Below are 19,520 nucleotides of genomic sequence, written 5' to 3'. Positions count from 1 at the left end.
ACTCCTCCTTAATGTCCTTCTTAAAAATTAGAATCTATCATTATTTTTAGATTTTAGGTGATTTGGTACAGGTCTATTTGGAAATATTGGCTAAAGTAAAGTTTTGATATTATGGTTAACCCATCTAATACCTCCATGCTTGAAATTAAGAATTGGTGTAATATCAAAAAGAAACAAGAGCAACTTACCTATGGGATCTTTTGCCACCACTGGTCTTGATGGTAAGCTTGGTTCTCCAATGCCAATTTCATTTTCTGCCTTTACTCGGAACTGATATTCATGTCCTGGGAGGAGATTCTGTACTTTCAGACGTCTCTCAGGGATTGCACTCTTATTTACAGGGACCCATCGTACTGCATGTTTTTCTTTTTTCTCCAAATAGTATCCTGTGATAGACTTTCCACCATCATATTCAGGTGGCGTCCAAACCACAGTCATCTCTTCTTTGCTCACTTTAGTGACTTCTGGAGCATCAGGGCGACCAGGTCTATCGTATTTGGTTTTTGCTATGACTGGTTTACTCTCTGTTGGAGGTCCTGTGCCTATTTTATTTTCTGCACGCACTCTGAAAATATATTCATTTCCTTCTATGAGACGTGTCACGGTAGTACCGGGTGTCAAGATAGTAGCAGAATAGGTAGACCAAACCATTCTCTTGCTCTCACATTTTTCTAGAATGTAATTTTGGATTTCACAGCCGCCATCATCTTCTGGTGGATCCCAGCGAACAGTACATCTATCACTGGACACGTCAGTAATTTTCAGATTTCTTACAGGACCAGGCTTATCTAAAACATTGACAGTGGCAAAGGCCACAAAACTGCCAGCCGTGTTCGTTGCTGTAATTACATATTTACCACCGTCACTTCGCCTTGCTTTGCTAAGAGAGAATTTAGATGAATCAGCACTGGTATCAATCTTGACTCTGGGTGATCTTGTTAAATCTGTAGCGTCTTTGTCCTTGGCCCATACAACTTCTGGAAATGGTTTGCCTCTCACACCTGCCTCAAGTCTGATGGTGTCCCCTGCTTTGACAGTCAGCACCCCACTTAATTTCAGGTCAAGTACTGGTTTCTGTAAGTCTTCCTTCACAACAACTTCCTCTGTCTTCACCCAATCACTTTCTCCAGCTTCATTCTTTGTTTGCACCCTGAACTCATAAATTTGGTTTTCAACACACTTGTCAACCATATAGTGGGTTTCTTTAATACTTCCTTTATGCACTCTTTCCCAGTCAGCAGAGCCCTTCAGCCTCCGCTCAACATGATATGATAGATTTGGGCTGCCACCATCATAATCAGGCCGCCGCCACTTTAGATACACAAACGTCTTTCCTTTATCTGCAATATGAAGGTTTTCAGGCTCCCCTGGTCTGTCAATAGGGTTAATGGCTAGAATTGGAGTTTTTGTTTCAATGGTTGGCCCAACACCTACTTTATTCTCTGCACAAACTCGGAAATAGTATTCATTGTTGGCTAAAAGGTTGGCCTTGATTAATCTCTTGGTGATATCTGAAGCAATAATTGACCAGCCTTTCTGGTTTGGTTTACGATATTCTACTATGAAATTTGTTATTTCTGAACCACCATTATCAAGTGGGTTTTCCCAAGAAAGTGTGCAGTTCTCTTTGGTTACATTGCTAACTTTCAAATTCTGGCAAGGCCCAGGTCTGTCAAGGACATTGACAATGGCTGAACCTTGGGCATGTCCACTGCTGTTCTTAGCTGAGATGATATACTTGCCATGATCGCTTCTCACAGCTTCTTTAATTTGCAGCTCAACACGAGGTAGATCATGACTTATGTCAACCCGCTTATCTCGGGTCAATACTTTGCCTTCCTTAGACCAAGTTATATCTGGTTCAGGCCTACCTTTGACTCGAGCAAGAATGCGGATAGTTTGGCCCACTCTAACAGTAATAATGTCACGGCAGGTGACGTCAAGTTCTACTTCTGGAGGGTGAAGGATATCTTTTGCAATCACAGATTCTGCAAGTTCTCTTGGTTCTCCCTCACCCACAATATTAGCTGCCTTTATACGGAATCTGTACTCATTTCCTTCAATTAGTCCAGGTACCCTAAAGGCACACTGTCTAATGAGCTCATCTTTGTTAATCCTGTCCCACTGTGCAGTGCCAGGTTTCTGACATTCCACTACATATCCTAGAATGGGGCTGCCACCATCACTGAGAGGCTTTGTCCACACCAGGTCAGCTGTTTCTCTAGTCTTGTCTTTCAGCTTAGGATTAATGGGTGGTCCAGGTGGTTTGATGGGCCGGCAGGCTTTTATTGGGTCAGAACTTGGAGATGGATTGCTTAGTCCTGCAAGATTTTCAGCAAAAACTCTAAACTCGTATGTATTTCCCTCATAGAGTCCAGTCACTCTGAACTTCAGGTCAGGGATAGGCGTCTTGTTGACCCTCACCCACTTGCCAGTTATTTCTCGACGTTCCACATAGTATCCAGTTATTGGACTGCCACCATCAGACTTTGGCAGGGTCCAAGACACCGTTGCAGCATTTTCAGTAATGTCTGTAACCACTGGTTTACCAGGAGGAGATGGAGGATTAAACTTATGTTTGGCAACAGTAGGTATGGAGTCAAGGGGAGGACCCACACCCATCTTATTCTCTGCTCTAACTCGGAAAACATATTCACGGCCCTTTTGCAGATGTGGGATTTTGAGCTTCATCTTACTGCTCTCTGAAGAGACAACACCCCATGTGTCTTTTCTGGTATCTTTTTTCTCAACAATATAATTTGTCACAGGGCTTCCTCCGTCATCCTTAGGTGGCTGCCATGAGATAGTCATATATTCAGGGGTAATATCCAGCAGATTAATAGGACCTGTTGGTGGACCAGGAACATCAAGAACAGTGAGATGTACAGGTACTGTTTTGGTACCAGCTGCATTGGAAACTGTGATCTGATATTCCCCAGTGTCTTTCCTTAAACAGTTCTTAATGGTAAGTACAGATGAGTAGCCATCAGTTTCAACTGTGTAGTGGTCATCTGTTTTAATCTCACTTCCATCCGTTGTCCACTTTGCAGTAGGAATAGGTATGCCTCGTATAATAGCAGGGAATCTGACTGTGGTTCCAGCTTTTACCACAAGCCCTTCAATTAATTTCACATCTAGCTCCACAGATGGAGGCACTAGAAAATAAACAAGAGGTAATTAGAGTCTGATTTTTACTATATTAATAATTGAAAGAAGAAATAAAATATTAATTCCAATATTAAAAAATACCTAGCTTTTCTTGACATTCTATTGGGATAGTTGTGTCAGGGAGCCCAAGACCCACAATATTTTCAGCTTTTACACGGAACCTGTAGGTCTTCCCTTGCTGTAATCCAGTAACAACACACTCTAAGTTTTTCACAGTCTTGAATTTAGTCCAGTCCTGGGCACCTTCTTCTTGATATTCCACCAAATATCCAGTGATTGGAGAGCCACCATCACGATCTGGCTTGTTCCAAACAAGTGAGACCTCAGTCTTGTCAACGTCTACATGGTGTAGGTTCTTGGGTGGTCCTGGGGGATCTTTACAGAAAAGAAAAAAAGAAGTTATGATGAACCAGAAGTGTTGTCAAAGACGGTTAAACAATACTGCTGCATCCAGATAAAACAACTCACGGAGAGGATCCAGAGCTTTGATGGGTTTAGGTGTTTCAACGAAAGGACCACGTCCGTACTGGTTCTCGGCAGCCACTCGGAAGAGGTACTGATTGCCTTCGTTCAGATGCTTAGCCAAGTGGCTCTTTTTCTTTGATGTAGTTGAAAGAGGTGACCACTGCGCACTGGCAACGTCTCTCCTCTCAACCACGTAATTTGTAATGACAGAGCCGCCATCATCCAGGGGTTCCTTCCAAGTCAGGTAACAAGAATCTTTCCTAATTTCGCTGACTTCCAGATCTCTAGGTGGCCCGGGTTTATCTGAAAAATGTTAAATAATAGTGATATAAGTGATTTAATCCAGAAAGAGTAAAAATTGTACAAAAATTTATCTTTAATGGCATAAGTATTAAGATTTTACCTAATACAAATACTTTCACTGAGACAGTTTTTGAACCAGCTGGATTCTCTACTGTTAAGGAATAAATTCCACCATCTTCATGGGCAGCATTACGGATTTCAAGCTTGCTACCCACTGGAGTAACATCAATTTGGGCCTTAGTTGGAGCCTCTCTGTCTCCTTTCTTCCAGGTTACTTTTGGGAATGGCACGCCTTTGATGACAGCACTGAGTCTTAGAGTATCACCGACTTTAATGTATTGTTCTCTTGCCATGTTGGCATCAAGAATCAAGTCAGGGGGTTCTAGAATAAAAAGAGCAGTACATTCAAATTTTACTCTGCAAAGCATATTAAACGTATACAATCAGATGACTGTTTTCCTTGTAATTGCAAGTGGAAATACTCTACTCACCAAGTCTGTCTTTTACTAGGACTGGCTCTGGAACATTAGCTGGTTCTGATTCACCAGCTACATTGACTGCAAACACTCGGAACTTATAGGTTTGACCATCTCGAAGACCAGTGACTTTATATTTAGTTTCAGGACATGACTCAGGAGTGTGGTTGGCTCTTCTCCACTCTTCATCTCCAACTTTCTGGTATTCAACAATATAACCCAGTATCTTGCTCCCACCATCATGGCGTGGTGGCTGCCAAGTTAGATCAACTGAGCTACACGTTGTATCTATGGCTTCAGGATTAACAGGTGGACTTGGTTTAGCTACACAATAAAAGAAACAAAAAAGGACAAAAAGCCATTAGGATATGGCTAAAACAAAGTTGGATAATATGAAAACTGGGTGAATGCTTCAATATTATACCAATTGGATCTCTTGCAAAGACTGGTTTGGATGGTGGGCTTGGATCTCCAATACCAATTTCGTTTTCTGCAGCAACCCGGAATTCATACTGACATCCTTCTAGAAGATCAGGAACCCTAAATTTAGTGTATGGGTGGATAGGTTCTCTGGTAACTCTAGCCCACCGTTTAGACATAGTTTCCCTCTTTTCCAGGATGTAGTTTGTGATAGGCTTTCCTCCATCATGTGGCTTGTTCCAAGTTACTAATGCTGAGTCTTTGGTGACTTCCGTAACAATTGGTTGATCTGGTGCATCAGGAACCCCTACAGCAGATATAAACAAAATGAATTAGAAATTTAGTTCTTCTGATTAACTATAACAAGCACTGAATCACCAAAAAGAAATATAATACATACTGAAACGATCTTTGGCTTTCATTGAATCAGATATCAGAGGATCACTTATTCCATACAGATTCTCAGCATGTATCCGGAAAATGTAATCTTTTCCTTCAAGCAGTTTAGGAACTTTGCACGTTGGTTTAGCACAGGCAGATGTCACAGGCATCCAAACGTCTTTACCCACCTCCTTCTTCTCAATAATATAATTGGTAATTTCACTTCCCCCATCATCTAAAGGTGGCTTCCAGGAGATAACCATGTAATCTTTGGTTACCTCATCAAAATGGACAGGTCCTACTGGTGGTCCAGGACGATCTGCCAAAAAAAAAAATTGTAGCAAAAATGTTATTTCCAGCTCTATTTGTTAAATCACATCAAGTCTATTATTCTTGCTAAGTACTACTTACCAACAACATTAACTTGACAGAAACCTTTCCTGGAGCCTGTACTGTTCTCTACAACTACACAGTATTTGCCAGAGTCAGAACGTTTTGCCTTGACCTTCTCCAGAGCAAGTGTTGTTGGGGTGGTCTTTATATGAGTGCGATCATCTTCTAGCACGTCACTTTCATCTTTGAACCAACTGACCTTAGGCTTTGGTTTGCCTGAGTAGCGACCAGTGAGGGCAAAAGCTTCACCAACTCGAATTGTGAGTTTATCTCTGAAGTCCAGGTCAAGTGTTGGTGGAGCTAAAGTTTATAATCATAAAAAGAAATCATTTTTACTGATGTCTCTCAGGAACCCTATAAACCCTATACATGTTTTCAAAGTGCAAACTGTAACAGACACATACCCAGCTCATCCTTGCAAGTGATCGGCTTGGTGCAAAATGATGGTTTGCCTTGCCCAACAATATTGACAGCGCTGACGCGGTACTCATAAGTATCACCTTCTTTTAAGCCTTTAACAGTGTATTTTCTGCTAAGCAAGTTGTCATTTGTGACTTTGTGGAACTTCTCAGTTCCAATGAGCCGGCTTTCTAGGACATAGTTAATAATTTCTGATCCACCATCATATTTGGGAGGTTTCCAAGTCAAAGTTACAGAATCTTTAGTAACTTCTTTGACTTCTAGGTCTTCAGGACGCTCTGGTACAGCTGTGAGTATAATCACAGTGAAATTACAAACTTAGAAAGTGGTAGAAGGTAGTAAATGCTTCTTTCTGAGGACTGCATTAAAATGTTAAACTATGCATTTCAGTAAATAACAAAAATGATCTCATCATAGAACTATTAGAGCTGAAAAGGTTCCAGTACAACATAATTTCCTCAACTGATAGATGAGGAAATAGAGATTTGCTGAGATTCAATAATTTTAAAAAAGGTCTCCAGAGTTGGTGGTTTTACAGTTAAGAAAATAATTCAGCTTCTCCTTTTGCCATAAAGCAGGAAATTTACAAAAAATAGTGTAGTATACATGGAAAAAATTCAACGAGAATCATATGTTGTATATCCTGTTTCACAATCACCATGAAAATACATCTAATCCCCTACTGAATAGTTTCCTAATAAACACTTGTCAAATAAATGAAATCTATAGCATTTATGTATAAAGGCTACCACAGTCTTCTATTAAATGAGTAAATAGGTAATTAAGCACAAAGTCATTTTAAATTGTACTTACTTATCGGATCTCTGATGACAAGTGCATTTGGTGTCTCCACAAATGGGCCCATGCCTATGCTATTTTCAGCCGCGATTCGGAAAAAGTAGGATTTCCCTTCAATGAGACCCTGGACGACAGCACTTTGTCGGGTGACCGTGCATGTCACTGGGGTCCATGCTCTGCGGTCAGATTCTCGCTTCTCAATGACGTAGTTAGTGATTGGAGAGCCCCCATCATCTTCTGGAGAAAACCATGTCAGTTTGCAGGAGTCATTGGTTAGGTTGTCAGACAGGAATGGTATTCCGACAGGACCTGGCACATCTGGAAATAAGAGGAAAAGGTTTCAAGCCATTTGTCTTCCATGAAGTACAATGCTCAACATGTTTGCCCTCTGTTTTTAAAAAGGAGACAAGCAGGTGACCATGAAGAAAATAAGGTTGTGTGTCTATTAATTGAGTTACCATCTCATTTATATTTTATCACACTTTTAAATAAAGTAGGCTTGCAGCATTTATTGGCTACCATGGTTTTAGTAGCTGCCAAAGAGAGAAATGATTTTTTTTCCTATTATCTTTTATTTTGCTTTTTATTTATATTTTAGGTTTTCATATAAGGTAAATCATGCAATACTTATCCTTGTGTGTTTGATTTATTTCACTTAATATTATAGTCTCAAGTTGCATCCATTTACCTATGAGTGCCTCGAGTGTAAAAGGCAAAATTTGTGCCAGATGGGAGGAAGCTGCAGGGAAAAGGGGTGGGAGAGTCAAGGACAGAAATGATCACTTTTGGTGTTGTTTCCTCTCTCAGTGGGAAAGAGGATGATTTTATTTTATTTTTTTTTTCTGGGTGAATAGTTAATCAAGGGACAGTTCAGGAGGCCCAGATCTCGGAAGGATTGTGAGGGTTTGAATGGTAATGTGAAAGTGTGCTGGTTTTCCAGTTAAAGAGGTGGGTGTTTAGGAATAGAAGGGCTTAGGAGCTTAAAGTTAACCTAAAATTTTTAAGACTATTGCTGAATGAAATATTTTTCCTTATGCCATTTTTATATTAATTATGTTAATAGAGGACTGGCGATTTTCACATGAAAACTGGGGTCATTTGGGTAAGGCTGTGCCTGGAGCCAGGAGCTCGGAGTGGGAAGGTTTCATATGCCAAACAAATTCCTGGATTACAACCAAGAGGCATGAAAGAGACCATGTGATCTTCAACTCAACACTCAGTGATGAGAAATGTACTACTAGTAACTAAATATGATACTTCTGTTCAATTAGAGTACTGAGACCCTCAGAGAGGTTATGCATTATTATAATTATCAAATAAGTGTAATTTTGAGGTGTGAAAATTGTCATTGCTGGCAAGATGTGAAACACTGATGCACATTTGCTGGAAAATTCCTTTTATAAAAACTACATAATGACACAGTAATTGCTCATCCTGGCATGTTACATTAAAAAAACAGTAGGAGTACAACTATATAGAATATATGTAGGATAAACAGGCAAAGGGAAAAATTTTAAAAATTCTAATAATGGACAATGGGATTGTTGATGATATTCCTTATATGTTTGTAACATACTTTTTTTTTTTTTACTACAGCATAGCCTTGTTGTAGATATAACTAAAATGCTTGTTTAAAAAGTTGCACGGACAAATCAAAAGTATTTACCTAATACATCAACAATAATTGTCTTCTTTCTTTCTCCCCCCGCATTTTTGGCAAGAAGAGAATAGATGCCTTGGTGGCTTCTCTGGCAGTTCTTGATGACCATGGATGAGCTAATGGCTGTGGTCTCAATGGTGGCTTCCTGAGGTAAGGCTCTTTCATTCATGTTCCAGGTGACAGTGGGAGGGGGCTTCCCAGACACATAGGCAATGATCCGGATCACCCCTCCAGCATGAACCACAATTCTGTCTCGGACACTGGCATCTAGCTGCAGGTCAGGTACCACTGGAAAACAAGTGGAAATTAGAAATGTGATTTTCATTTTCAATCTGAAACATGAATATTGATGAAAAACTAGAAGTTTTGATAGTTACCGATTCTGTCCTTCATTTCAATGATGTCTGTGACTTCTCCCGGTTCTCCAATGCCAGCACTGTTGACTGCTCTCACTCTGAATTTGTAGAATGCACCTTCTTTTAAGTCAGTTACAACAAGTTTTGTTCCTCTCACCTCTTTGTCTTTGCCCTGGTGGGGGACAATCAAACACATTTAAATATTAGTATAGTTCTTCCTAGCTTCACAGCTTTAAGGTATAAACTAGCAGCCTATTTTGTTATTTCAGGAAAATTGTTGCCAGTTTCAGTTTTAGGGCTCAGATATTACAGATAAGACTGCATGGGATTACTTTCTAGGGATTATGTTTTAAAATTGTTGTCAAATGATTGAAAAAACCACCCTGTTCATTTATTCCACCTTTCCATGGTTTATAACTAAAAGAAGTTAATAGCATGACAACTTTTGATTACTTTTACATTGATACATGATAATCATATGTATATTTATGAGGAACAGTGATAACTCAATACTTGTATACAATGTGTAATGATCAAATCAGGGTAACTACATTTCCATTTCCTTAAATATTTGTCATTTCTTTATGTTGGGAACCTTCAAACTCTTTTAGTTTGTTATAAAGTTAATATCGTGTGGTTGTAAACTGTAGTCACACTACTATTGTAGAACACTAGAACTTATTTCTCCTCTATATTTTGGTACCCATTTATTGGGCCTCCCTTTTTCCCCTAACCTTAATCTGATCAAATTTTTGAAATTAACAGATATTTGGATTATCAGCTATGATTATATTACTTTTCTGATTTTTTAATCCAAAAATATAGAAAGAAGTTAGGAGGACAGAGAATAACTGCTACAATTTTAGGTTATTTATAGTACCCTTTCCCATTCGTCTTTTCCTTCTTCCTTGTATTCAACAATGTATCCAGTTACTCTGGATCCACCATCTTTTAGTGGGGGAGACCATTCTAGGTCCACGGATGATTTAGTCCAGTCTGTCACTTTGGGAATTGGAGGGCCGGGAGGAGCTGGAAAGAAGCAGTATATATTAGTATTCTTTTCTATGGTACTTTTAGAACGTAATGTTTTTCTTTTAAATGAGTGGCTTCAAGGCTTACCAATTGGATCTCTAGCAGTCACTGGATCCGATGGCAGACTTGCTGGACCCACGCCAGCAGCATTGATTGCATATACCCGGAACTGGTAATCAGAGCCTTCAATAAGACCAGTCACTTTATAAGAAACCCCCAAAGTCATGGCTTTAATAGGATCTCGGTTAACCCTCTTCCACCTCTTCGTAGTGGTATCTTTCATTTCTAGCCAGTATCCGGTCACAGGAGAGCCTCCGTCATATTCTGGCTCTTCCCAGTTGACAGTCATGGAATTACGAGTCACACTGCTAACTGTTGGCTTATCTGGCGCTCCAGGAACAGCTGTGGAAAAAATTGATTTATAAGAAACTATAAAAGTCACAAATAAGAAAGGCTTTGTATACGAAGATGTTATCCTACTTACAGAAGAGGTTACGCGCTGTTTCAGGTTCGCTGTCCAGGGGCTCTCCAATGCCATATTTATTCTGGGCCATGATTCGGAAGACATATTCATGGCCTTCTAGCAATTTGGGAACTGTGTACATGCACTCTTTAGGTTCACTGGAGACACGTACCCATGTCTTCCTGTTAGCTTCTCTTTTCTCAATTACGTAGTTTGTAATCTTAGATCCACCATCATCTAGAGGTGGAAGCCAAGATATTGTCATTTGATCCGCTGAAACAGATTCAAACTTTATGGGTCCCACTGGAGGGCCAGGACGACCTAAAATGGTTCAGATGAAGAACACATTGTCAGTTCTGTGATTAAAATACGGATAGAAAAGCATGTAGTTTTAATCAAACCATGAACTCTTTACCAAGGACATTCAATCTCATCTCCTTCGATGCTGTTCCTAGGTTATTTACAGCTGTGATGGTAAATAAGCCAGTGTCACTTCTGCGAGACTGTGGGATAACTAAAGTGCAAGTATCATCCACCACCAGTTTGTTGACATGGGTGTCATAGACAACAGGTTCTTTGTTATCAGGCTTCTTCGGAGGAGCTTTAAACCAGGTAAGCGTTGGGAATGGAACACCTTTAATTTTGGCCACAATGTTAACATCTGTTCCTTCTTCGACCTCCATGAATTCTTTTAGCTCAATTGATGGTGGGCCTAGATTATAAAAATTTAAAAAGTTATCATCAGGAGCAAAAAGCACAGAAAGATAGAAAGTAGAATTCCCAGTAACTATTTTAAAGCTATATGAATCTACTATACAGTCAGACTTTGTAGTATAAGTCCAATATAAAGAATGAGGGTGTCTTTCACATTAATACTCTCGTCTGGGGAACAGATACGTGCAAGTATCATGCATGGATGTTCATTAGATCTGCATGATACTATTCATCAGCTAATCGCTCTTTTTCCTTTGACATCATTATGCACAGGCATAATCTGACAAAAGAGCAGAGAGGAATGAAAATCACTAGCTAAGATTTGGGAATTCCATCATGACAGTTTTAAAAAATATTCATGCAAAGTTATAAAGAAATTTACACTGTTCACTCTGAGGTGAATTCCCCTTATAAGAAATGTAACTGCTAGTAGAGGCAAAACAATTTTCCAGAAGTTTAATATAAGACTGTGCAAAGAGGTTAGTAAATAGAGCCTCTTCACTTGGAAAAGAGAAATGAACAAATACACAGAAGTAGTGATGATAATAATAATTAGAGGAAAGTTAGTACCATATTTGTATGTATATTTGATCTATCAAAATGGATACATCCTTTTCTCAAACAGAGAAAAAGAAACTTGATTTTGAAGATGAATTGGTCATATCAGTTTTTTTTTTTTTTTTTTTTTTTTTGGTTTTTCTCCGGTACCGGGAACTGAACTCACGACCTTGCACTTGCCAGGCAGGCGCTTTGCCGCTGAGCTAAATCCCCAGCCCCTGGTCATATCAGTTTTTAGGCAAATGACTGGCTATTTTCTGATGCTTTAGAGTAGAGTAAGAACTGTTTTAGCTTCTGATAAATGAAATAGCTTATCATAGTAAGAAAATTATATTTCCTTTAATGAGGAAAAAGGTAATGTGTAAGGAAGTATGATAGTTCTGTCAGAGTTGAGGGAATAGTTAAGCACTGTGTTCATGAGTGCTTCCTGAGGCAGATACACTACCTCTTTTTAAATTTGGACCATTATTAACTATGTAGGAAGGCAAGCACAAAGAGCAAATTCTCTGTCAGTATGTAGGTACTTACATGTCTGGTCTTTCACAGTCACAGGGCCAACAGTGGATGAAGGTTTACTGACACCTGCAGCATTGACAGCTTTGACTCTGAATTCATATTCCCCACCCTCAATGAGGTCTTCAACAGTAAATTCCAGTTCTTCCACATCACGCTTATTGCACTGTTTCCATGCCTCTTTCTTTGTCCCAGTAGGGTCCCACGCAAGGCACTCAACAATATAGTGGGTGACGGGGGAGCCCCCATCATTCTTAGGTGGTTTCCATGACAGGTGTACTGTGTTCTTTGTTATAAGGCCAATCTTGAGTTTAATGGGAGGATCAGGAGGATCTGTAAAAATAGTCCAAGGAAGCATTGAGTATTATTTATAACACTATTGTTCAATTTTGAGAAGATATTTTAAACTTAGATTTTAAATCTTACATATTGGATCTCTGGCTGTGGTCCTCTGAATGGTTTCCACAGGTGGGCCAATTCCAAAATGGTTTTCTGCTCTCACCCGGAAGAAATACTGCTGTTCAGAGATGAGGTCGGGCACAAGAAATGAGGTGCTTCCACAGTTTGGATTGACTTTAGTCCAGGCTTTTCCATCAATGGTCTTCTTCTCAATAACATAGCCCTTGATCCTGTCCCCTCCATCATCATCTGGCATCTTCCATGAAAGTTTGCAACTACTCCTGGTGATGTCACTGACTTTCAGATCTTTGGGTGGACCAGGTACATCTGTTGGATGCAAATCACAATGTGAGCAATGTTTCTTAGAAGTTTAAAAATAATTTGTTCTTGTTCTGCAACATCATTAAAAGTCTTTCTTACCCATGACTTTAACTCTGCAATTTGCAGTCTTCTGTCCTGCTTTATTCTTGGCTGTGATGCTGTATTTGCCTGAGTGAGACCGTTTACACTCTGGAATAATGATCACTGATGAGTTCTCAGCAGTCTCCAGCTGTATAAGGAAAATAATGGTGATCCACGGAATGAGATAAAAGAGTACTGAGGAACTATGTTCTGAATTATTTCAATTGTCATTTTTTTTTTACCTGTGCATCTTCAGGTATGTCATGAACTCCATCCTATTAGAAAAGAAAAATGGTTGTGGTATAAATACTTCTAGTGATTTGATGGGAAACATGGGAGAATTGTAGTTTTCTTACCTTCACTGCCTTCTTTGCCTTTCCATCAAATTCCCAAGATGATTTTGGTGTTGGGCGTCCCTTGATGACAGCAGGGATTCTAATCTGGGATCCAGCCTTACAAACCAGGCAGTCTTGTGCTCCAATGTCAATGAAGACCTCTGGTACCTCTGTAATACCATGAGTAATATAAAAGGATTGAGCAGACATTTCTCAAAAAAATAATTGACTTGTGCTCAGCTGGTTTATCAATTTCAGAATCAGATCATAAGAGTAAGGATTTATACCTTGAATATCAGTAGCAGGGATCTCTCCAGTTGTGTCACTTGGTTCTGATTCACCAGCTTCATTGACAGCTTTCACTCTGAACTTGTATTTCCTGAGTTCTTTCAGATTAGGCACCACACATTCACAGGTAGTTATGAGTTTGTCTGGTTCATTGACTGGTTTCCAGTCAGTAGATCCTTCTTCCTGCATTTCTACAATGTATCCTTTGATTGGACTGCCACCATCTTTGGCTGGAGGTTTCCATGCCAGTGAGATGCTTGACTTTGTTTTATCTTTGACCTCTGGGCGAGAAGGTGGGCCGGGTGGGTCTAGTAAGAAAAGAAACAAAACATCAGATATTCAGGGTAATAGAAAGCTGATTTTATGTATAGTAAGAATCTTGGCCACACATGATTATTTAAAATCTATTAAAATAGGAATGCTAAACAGAATAAGACATATAGGAAGTAGTGTATTTAACTTTAGCATGAGTGCAAAAATAGAGAAAGCAAACAACTAACTGGGAAAGGAAAGACTACTCCCTATCTTTAGTTTAGATCTACATTCTCTTTACACAAGTGGTGAAAAACTTATTTTACCTCTGAGATTCCTTTGAAGACAGTTTACAGTATTTTTACTGAAAATTGACTTTAAAGATATAAAACTCTTTTAATATAAAATTAAAATATAAAAGTTAAAAAAATGATTTCATCACTAACCAGTAAACCTTTGAAGACAAATTAATTTTAATGCTCTTTGGGATAGGATCAGCATTCAAAAATAACATCCTTTACATTTCTGAGAGTGTCTCACAACTGTAGAAATCTCTTTGTCTTTTTACTCATGACTTTTCTCCTTCTGTGTATAGCATAGAACCTTGAACATAGTCTGTTTTCAATACTAGTTTGATGAATGAGTGCATGACTGCCTTACTTCATTCTTCATATAGCACTGGAGAATATTTTAAGTCTTTTCATCAAATAGTTGAATTTTTTATACAGATAATCTAATCCGAGAAGTTATATAGCAAACAGAATTAACTATTTTTTTTTATTTTAAAGATAAAAGGAGGGAAACATTAACAGACATACAACATTTTACAATATATCACAAGCACAATACAGACAATACAGAGTTACAAACAAAGTGGTAGGGAATTAACAATGGTGGTTGTATTACATATTGATATCTTCAAAGTGGCTTCTCATGAAAACAGATATAGACATGCAATACTGGTCAACCAAAGACTCAGAATTAACTATTAATGTCACATTATTTTCATTTTTGAAATGATGCGCTCTTAGATCTTTCAGAAGGATTTTTCTCTTTTTGTATTGCATTAGTCTTTGCTCGAGAACTTGGTAGCATTGCTCAACAAATATCGCTGAAAAATTAACAACATTTTGCTTTTTGTTGAATTCCTACAGGAGGGTCTGTTTAGTTGGAAAAAATGATATTCAGAACATATAATGAGATAGAAGTTTATCGAAACCTGATAGCACAGGGGACCTTATAGTCTACATCTTTGTTATTGTGATTTCTCATAAAATACTAAATTTAATCCAAGAGTTTAGAAACTGTATGCTTTTATGTATATGTATATATGTGTGCATATGGATGTGTACATATATCTATATCTCTCTCTCTCTATATATATATCTCCATATCTATTCTGATTGTCTATGTGAATAAAAATATTTTACTTTAATTAATAAAATTGAGGCTGGGCTATGAGTATCACAAGTTTGAGTCCTGCCTGGACAGATTAGTGAAAATTTGTCTCAAAATAAAAAGCGCTGGGGATATAGCCTAGTAGTAGAGAGTGCCTGGATTCATTCCCCAGGGTTCAACCCTCAGTACTAGGAAAAAAAAAAAAGAAAAAAAAAATGTTGATATAGAAAACTACCAGAACACTCACTTCGGCAACACATATACTAAAATTAGAAAACTACAAGAAGTTTAAGAGTACAATTACCCATTTAGTAACTGTGTCCTTTAGAAATGAGTCCCAGAAATGGAAGCATACTTACATATGGGGTCTCCTGCAAGAGCTGGATCTGATGGTTCACTTGGAGGGCCAATTCCTGCAGCATTAATTGCCATGGCTCTGAATTGGTATTTAACACCCTCGATCAAGCGGGGAACGTTAAATTCCACACCCTTCAATCCCACTTTGGTTATTGGTGCTCGGCTCACACGTGACCAGTAAGCCCCGCCCTCTTCTCGCTTCTCCAGCCAGTAGCCAGTAATTGGGGCACCGCCATTGTCCAAAGGAGGAGTCCAGCTCACTAGCATGGAACCTTTGGTGCGTTCTAAGACTTGTGGCTTTCCAGGAGGTCCAGGAAGGCGATAAGGATCTTGAATGACAACTTTGTCTGATTTGCACTCATCACTGGTTCCATATTTATTCACTGCCCTAACTCGGAACTCATACTGGCCATTGGGGATAAGCTTCCAAATCTAGAATTTAGATGAATAGAAATTTCTTAGAAAGAATTTACTTAGGTTATTTTTTTTTTACTTATTTTAAAATTACTTATTTTGGGGGAGATCACTATAAATTGAAACATACTGACTCAACACGTGGAGATAACAGAAAAAGGAGAGTGGTCTTTTAAAATATGAATCTGTAAATTTTCTATACCTCATAGTGGATCTCTCAAGTAAAAGAATATCTGCATATCAAATAGTGTTTACTAAGTGACAGTATGTGCATGGTACTAAATGTTACAATAACAAAATAATAGTTTCTCACATATAGTTTTGACTTTAATCATCAAATTATACTAAAATGATATCAAATCAGTCATGTCCTTTTAATGTGCATAGGACATTAATATTTAGAAGAATTTACCCCATATCTTCTCTCTACAGCAGTGTTGGTGACTTCCTCCCATTCAGATTTTTTCCTACTTGCATCACGTTTGTCAATGATATAATGAGTGATTTCACTGCCGCCATTGTCTAGAGGGGCATCCCACGTCAAGTAGCAAGATTCAGCTTTAATGTCAGTAACAGCAAGATTTCTTGGTGGGGAGGGACGGTCTAGAAAGATACCGACAGAGATTGAGAAGGCATTCTTAAGCAGATCGTGAATTTCTTTTTGACATAGGAAGCCAGGACATACCATATACTTCAACGTGAACATTTCGGAACACTGATCCAAGACGATTAGAAGCGGTGACTGTGTAAGTGCCTTTGTCCCCTCGGACTGCCTTGGCTATGCTAAGCTCAGTCTTTGCCTCACTTCGGGATACCTCTTCCTTGGTTATTTTAAGTGTGTCAGTGGGTTTTTCAATCACTTTTTCATCCTTGGACCACTCAATCTTAGGCATTGGGAGGCCTGTCACATCGGCAGGGATGCTAACAGGTTCTCCTGCCATCACTTTGATGGTGTCTCCTCGAACAGCCAGACGCAACTTAATAGTTGGAGGCACTGCAAAGAGTAGAGAAGGAGAAAAGAACACAAGGTCATATGGGTGTTCTCTCAATCGACAGGCTAACAGCAGCCTTGTAAAGTATGTTACAATAATTATATTGGAGTCACACCTTCATCATCTTGGATGACTACATTAAGAGGCAAGGATGGTTCACTTTCACCGATTGCATTGACGGCTTTGACACGGAACTCATACATTTGGTGTTCATCAAGATTTTCAACGAGAAAAGATGTGGTTGGGCAGAGTCGCTTGTTCACCCTTTCAAAGTCAGGTTTGTCATGACGTCGCTTTTCAATGATATATCCTTGGATGGGAGAGCCACCATCACTGCGGGGTTCTTTCCAGTCAAGGGTGATAGTGGACTTGGTCCTTTCTGTATACGTGAGCCTTTCAGGAGACGTTGGAGGACCTTTAACCAGAAGCAAGTGAAAATCATGAGCATAAGATTTGCATAAGAAGTAATATTTCATTTCAATTTAACTTTGTAAAGTATAAGCTTGTTGGCATTACTTTATATCCATCTTTAAAGTCCTTCCCAGAACATATCAGTTCATCAGAATTATTAATAATTGTTGCAGATAGCATTTTTTAGCAACTTTTCTATCAAGATTATTAAATAAAAATAAATCAAAGGACATAGATGATTTTTTACATTTGCTATTTCATATTGTTTACTTCTGCCATAGGAAAAGCTTCTAATCCTAGTGGACTATGAAAATAGGTGGGTAACATTCTGCATTTGATGACCAGCTGAGAGGAAAGTATTTCTTCTTTTATTAACAGATGGTGGGTAGGGCTACTGACTACACTTTGAGGCGTGCTGCCTCCAGTGTGGGTTTAAAATACAATGGAAAGAGAATTTATGTAATGCTACTATCATTTTATGTACTGAAGGGCAGAGGTTTTGAATGATGAACTGGACCCAATCTGTACTAGGTACTGTTACTGCAATTAGAAGCTCTGCACTTTATCTCTGATTTCATTCTTTCAGCGTAACTTGAGGTACAGTGGGCTTTTTAAAATGAGCAATAGTAGTGGTATAGGACATAATTTCCTTTCTTCCTCCCTAGGGGTAGTCATAAAGGAGTAGCTCTTTTGGTCTCTTGAGGGCTGGGTCTTCATAGAGGCCTTACTTTCTTAAATGGGATGCCAGTGTGCACTAAAAAGTGTGCACTATTTTAAGGTGTTTCATGTTGGTTTCTGGATGATTTCCTTAGTTGATTTTCTTTGGTGATCCTTTAAGGTTTTAGGTTTTATTACCCTTTAAGGACTTCTTGATAGCAGAGTAAGACTAAGGTATTTATCCTAAGACAATTATCTGTTCCATAATCTTTTAGAGAAACAAGAAACACTGTTTAGATTGTTAAATTAAAAAAACCTACTCCAGTATGTTCTATTGGAAAGATTTAATATTTCTAAATTATTTTTAGCTTATTTGTAAGCCTTAGTAGAACAAAGTTTTTAAGTACAGAAAACTATTTGTGATTAATATGCTTAAAGCCAAAAATTATATTAGAATTACACCAAATATGGTATCTTTAAAGTTGCTAGTAGTTACTTGATTTACTTTTTTTTTTTTTTTTTTACTATTCTTTAGGTAGTCTCTAGATCTGAGACTGTTGGGAGTTTGAAGCCATACTCAGCAAACAAATGATATAACTAGAAGGAAAACAGTAGTTATTTTATAAACACAGTGAAAACCTCTTTTACCTAGTGGATCCACTGCAAGAATGGGTCCTATTTCAACAGGAGGGCCACAACCAAACTTGTTTTTGGCAATAACATGGAACATATATTCTTGTCCCTCAATAAGACCTGTGATGTCACATTTAGATCTCTCTGTCTCTATTGGTTGTCTCCAAGTATGCATCTTGGCATCTTTTCTTTCAATAATGAAGCCTGTGAGTTCACTTCCTCCATCATCTGCTGGATCAGACCAGTTAAGCAGACACATCTTTCTGTTTGTTACAACAGGTTTTAAGTCAAGAACTGGACCAGGGACATCTGAAAAAGAGAACAAAACCAATCAATGTTTGTTTGTTTGCTTTGGTACCGGGAATTGAACTCAGGACCTTGTGCTTGCCAGGCAGGCACTATGCCACTGAACTGTATCCCTAGCCCCAAAACAAATCATTGTAATAAGATGTATCATTTGAAAATCCTATGAAAATCCATGTAACATTCCTTACCAAAAACTTCTACCCGGGCTGCTGCGAATTTGGAACCACAGCTATTGGTAGCTGTAATCACGTATCTGCCATGATCTTTTCTCAGTGCATTTTTGATAATTAGTTCAGATTTGGTTCCAACGTTCTCTATTTCAACACGATCTTTATCCAGCTCCCCTTCTTCTATGGTCCATACTCTTGTGGGCACAGGGCGGCCAGTCACCACTGCTGGAATTCTAAGAGTCTTCCCAGCCATTATTTGTATTCCAGCCTTGACAGAAACATCTAGTTCCACATTTGGAGGCTCTGTTGCAAGAGAACAGTCATGCATTAGCCTGGGCAAGATGAAAAAACAGTCCCCTGTTGGGAAAATATCCATAATTTTATTC

General features: G+C 38.7%; 1 protein-coding gene across 3 annotated transcripts in view; it reads right to left on the bottom strand.

Annotated features, from left to right (window-relative positions):
* Ttn (titin) overlaps window positions 1-19,520 on the bottom strand; it is a 271,046-nt gene that overhangs the window by 61,458 nt on the left and 190,068 nt on the right. For all 3 annotated transcript variants that reach the window (XM_013512608.1, XM_013512603.1, XM_005373371.2), the window contains 28 exons: window positions 19,153-19,437; window positions 18,674-18,967; window positions 17,073-17,372; window positions 16,651-16,959; window positions 16,378-16,568; window positions 15,554-15,983; window positions 13,544-13,852; window positions 13,278-13,426; window positions 13,164-13,196; window positions 12,940-13,069; window positions 12,547-12,846; window positions 12,136-12,453; window positions 10,751-11,047; window positions 10,357-10,656; window positions 9,960-10,274; window positions 9,721-9,869; window positions 8,862-9,012; window positions 8,491-8,772; window positions 6,840-7,142; window positions 6,011-6,313; window positions 5,625-5,906; window positions 5,233-5,532; window positions 4,837-5,139; window positions 4,428-4,736; window positions 4,037-4,318; window positions 3,637-3,936; window positions 3,250-3,543; window positions 189-3,155 (listed from right to left, as the gene is read on the bottom strand). In XM_013512608.1, the coding sequence (XP_013368062.1) occupies window positions 189-3,155; window positions 3,250-3,543; window positions 3,637-3,936; window positions 4,037-4,318; window positions 4,428-4,736; window positions 4,837-5,139; window positions 5,233-5,532; window positions 5,625-5,906; window positions 6,011-6,313; window positions 6,840-7,142; window positions 8,491-8,772; window positions 8,862-9,012; window positions 9,721-9,869; window positions 9,960-10,274; window positions 10,357-10,656; window positions 10,751-11,047; window positions 12,136-12,453; window positions 12,547-12,846; window positions 12,940-13,069; window positions 13,164-13,196; window positions 13,278-13,426; window positions 13,544-13,852; window positions 15,554-15,983; window positions 16,378-16,568; window positions 16,651-16,959; window positions 17,073-17,372; window positions 18,674-18,967; window positions 19,153-19,437 (10,185 nt within the window). The remainder of the gene's footprint in view (window positions 1-188; window positions 3,156-3,249; window positions 3,544-3,636; window positions 3,937-4,036; window positions 4,319-4,427; window positions 4,737-4,836; window positions 5,140-5,232; window positions 5,533-5,624; window positions 5,907-6,010; window positions 6,314-6,839; window positions 7,143-8,490; window positions 8,773-8,861; window positions 9,013-9,720; window positions 9,870-9,959; window positions 10,275-10,356; window positions 10,657-10,750; window positions 11,048-12,135; window positions 12,454-12,546; window positions 12,847-12,939; window positions 13,070-13,163; window positions 13,197-13,277; window positions 13,427-13,543; window positions 13,853-15,553; window positions 15,984-16,377; window positions 16,569-16,650; window positions 16,960-17,072; window positions 17,373-18,673; window positions 18,968-19,152; window positions 19,438-19,520) is intronic.

This window comes from Chinchilla lanigera, unplaced genomic scaffold (genome assembly GCF_000276665.1).
Source record: "Chinchilla lanigera isolate Chin_1 unplaced genomic scaffold, ChiLan1.0 scaffold00002, whole genome shotgun sequence".
Lineage (NCBI taxonomy): Eukaryota > Metazoa > Chordata > Mammalia > Rodentia > Chinchillidae > Chinchilla > Chinchilla lanigera.
Note: the sequence above shows the minus strand (reverse complement) of the source record. Positions and strands in the feature narration are given on the sequence as shown.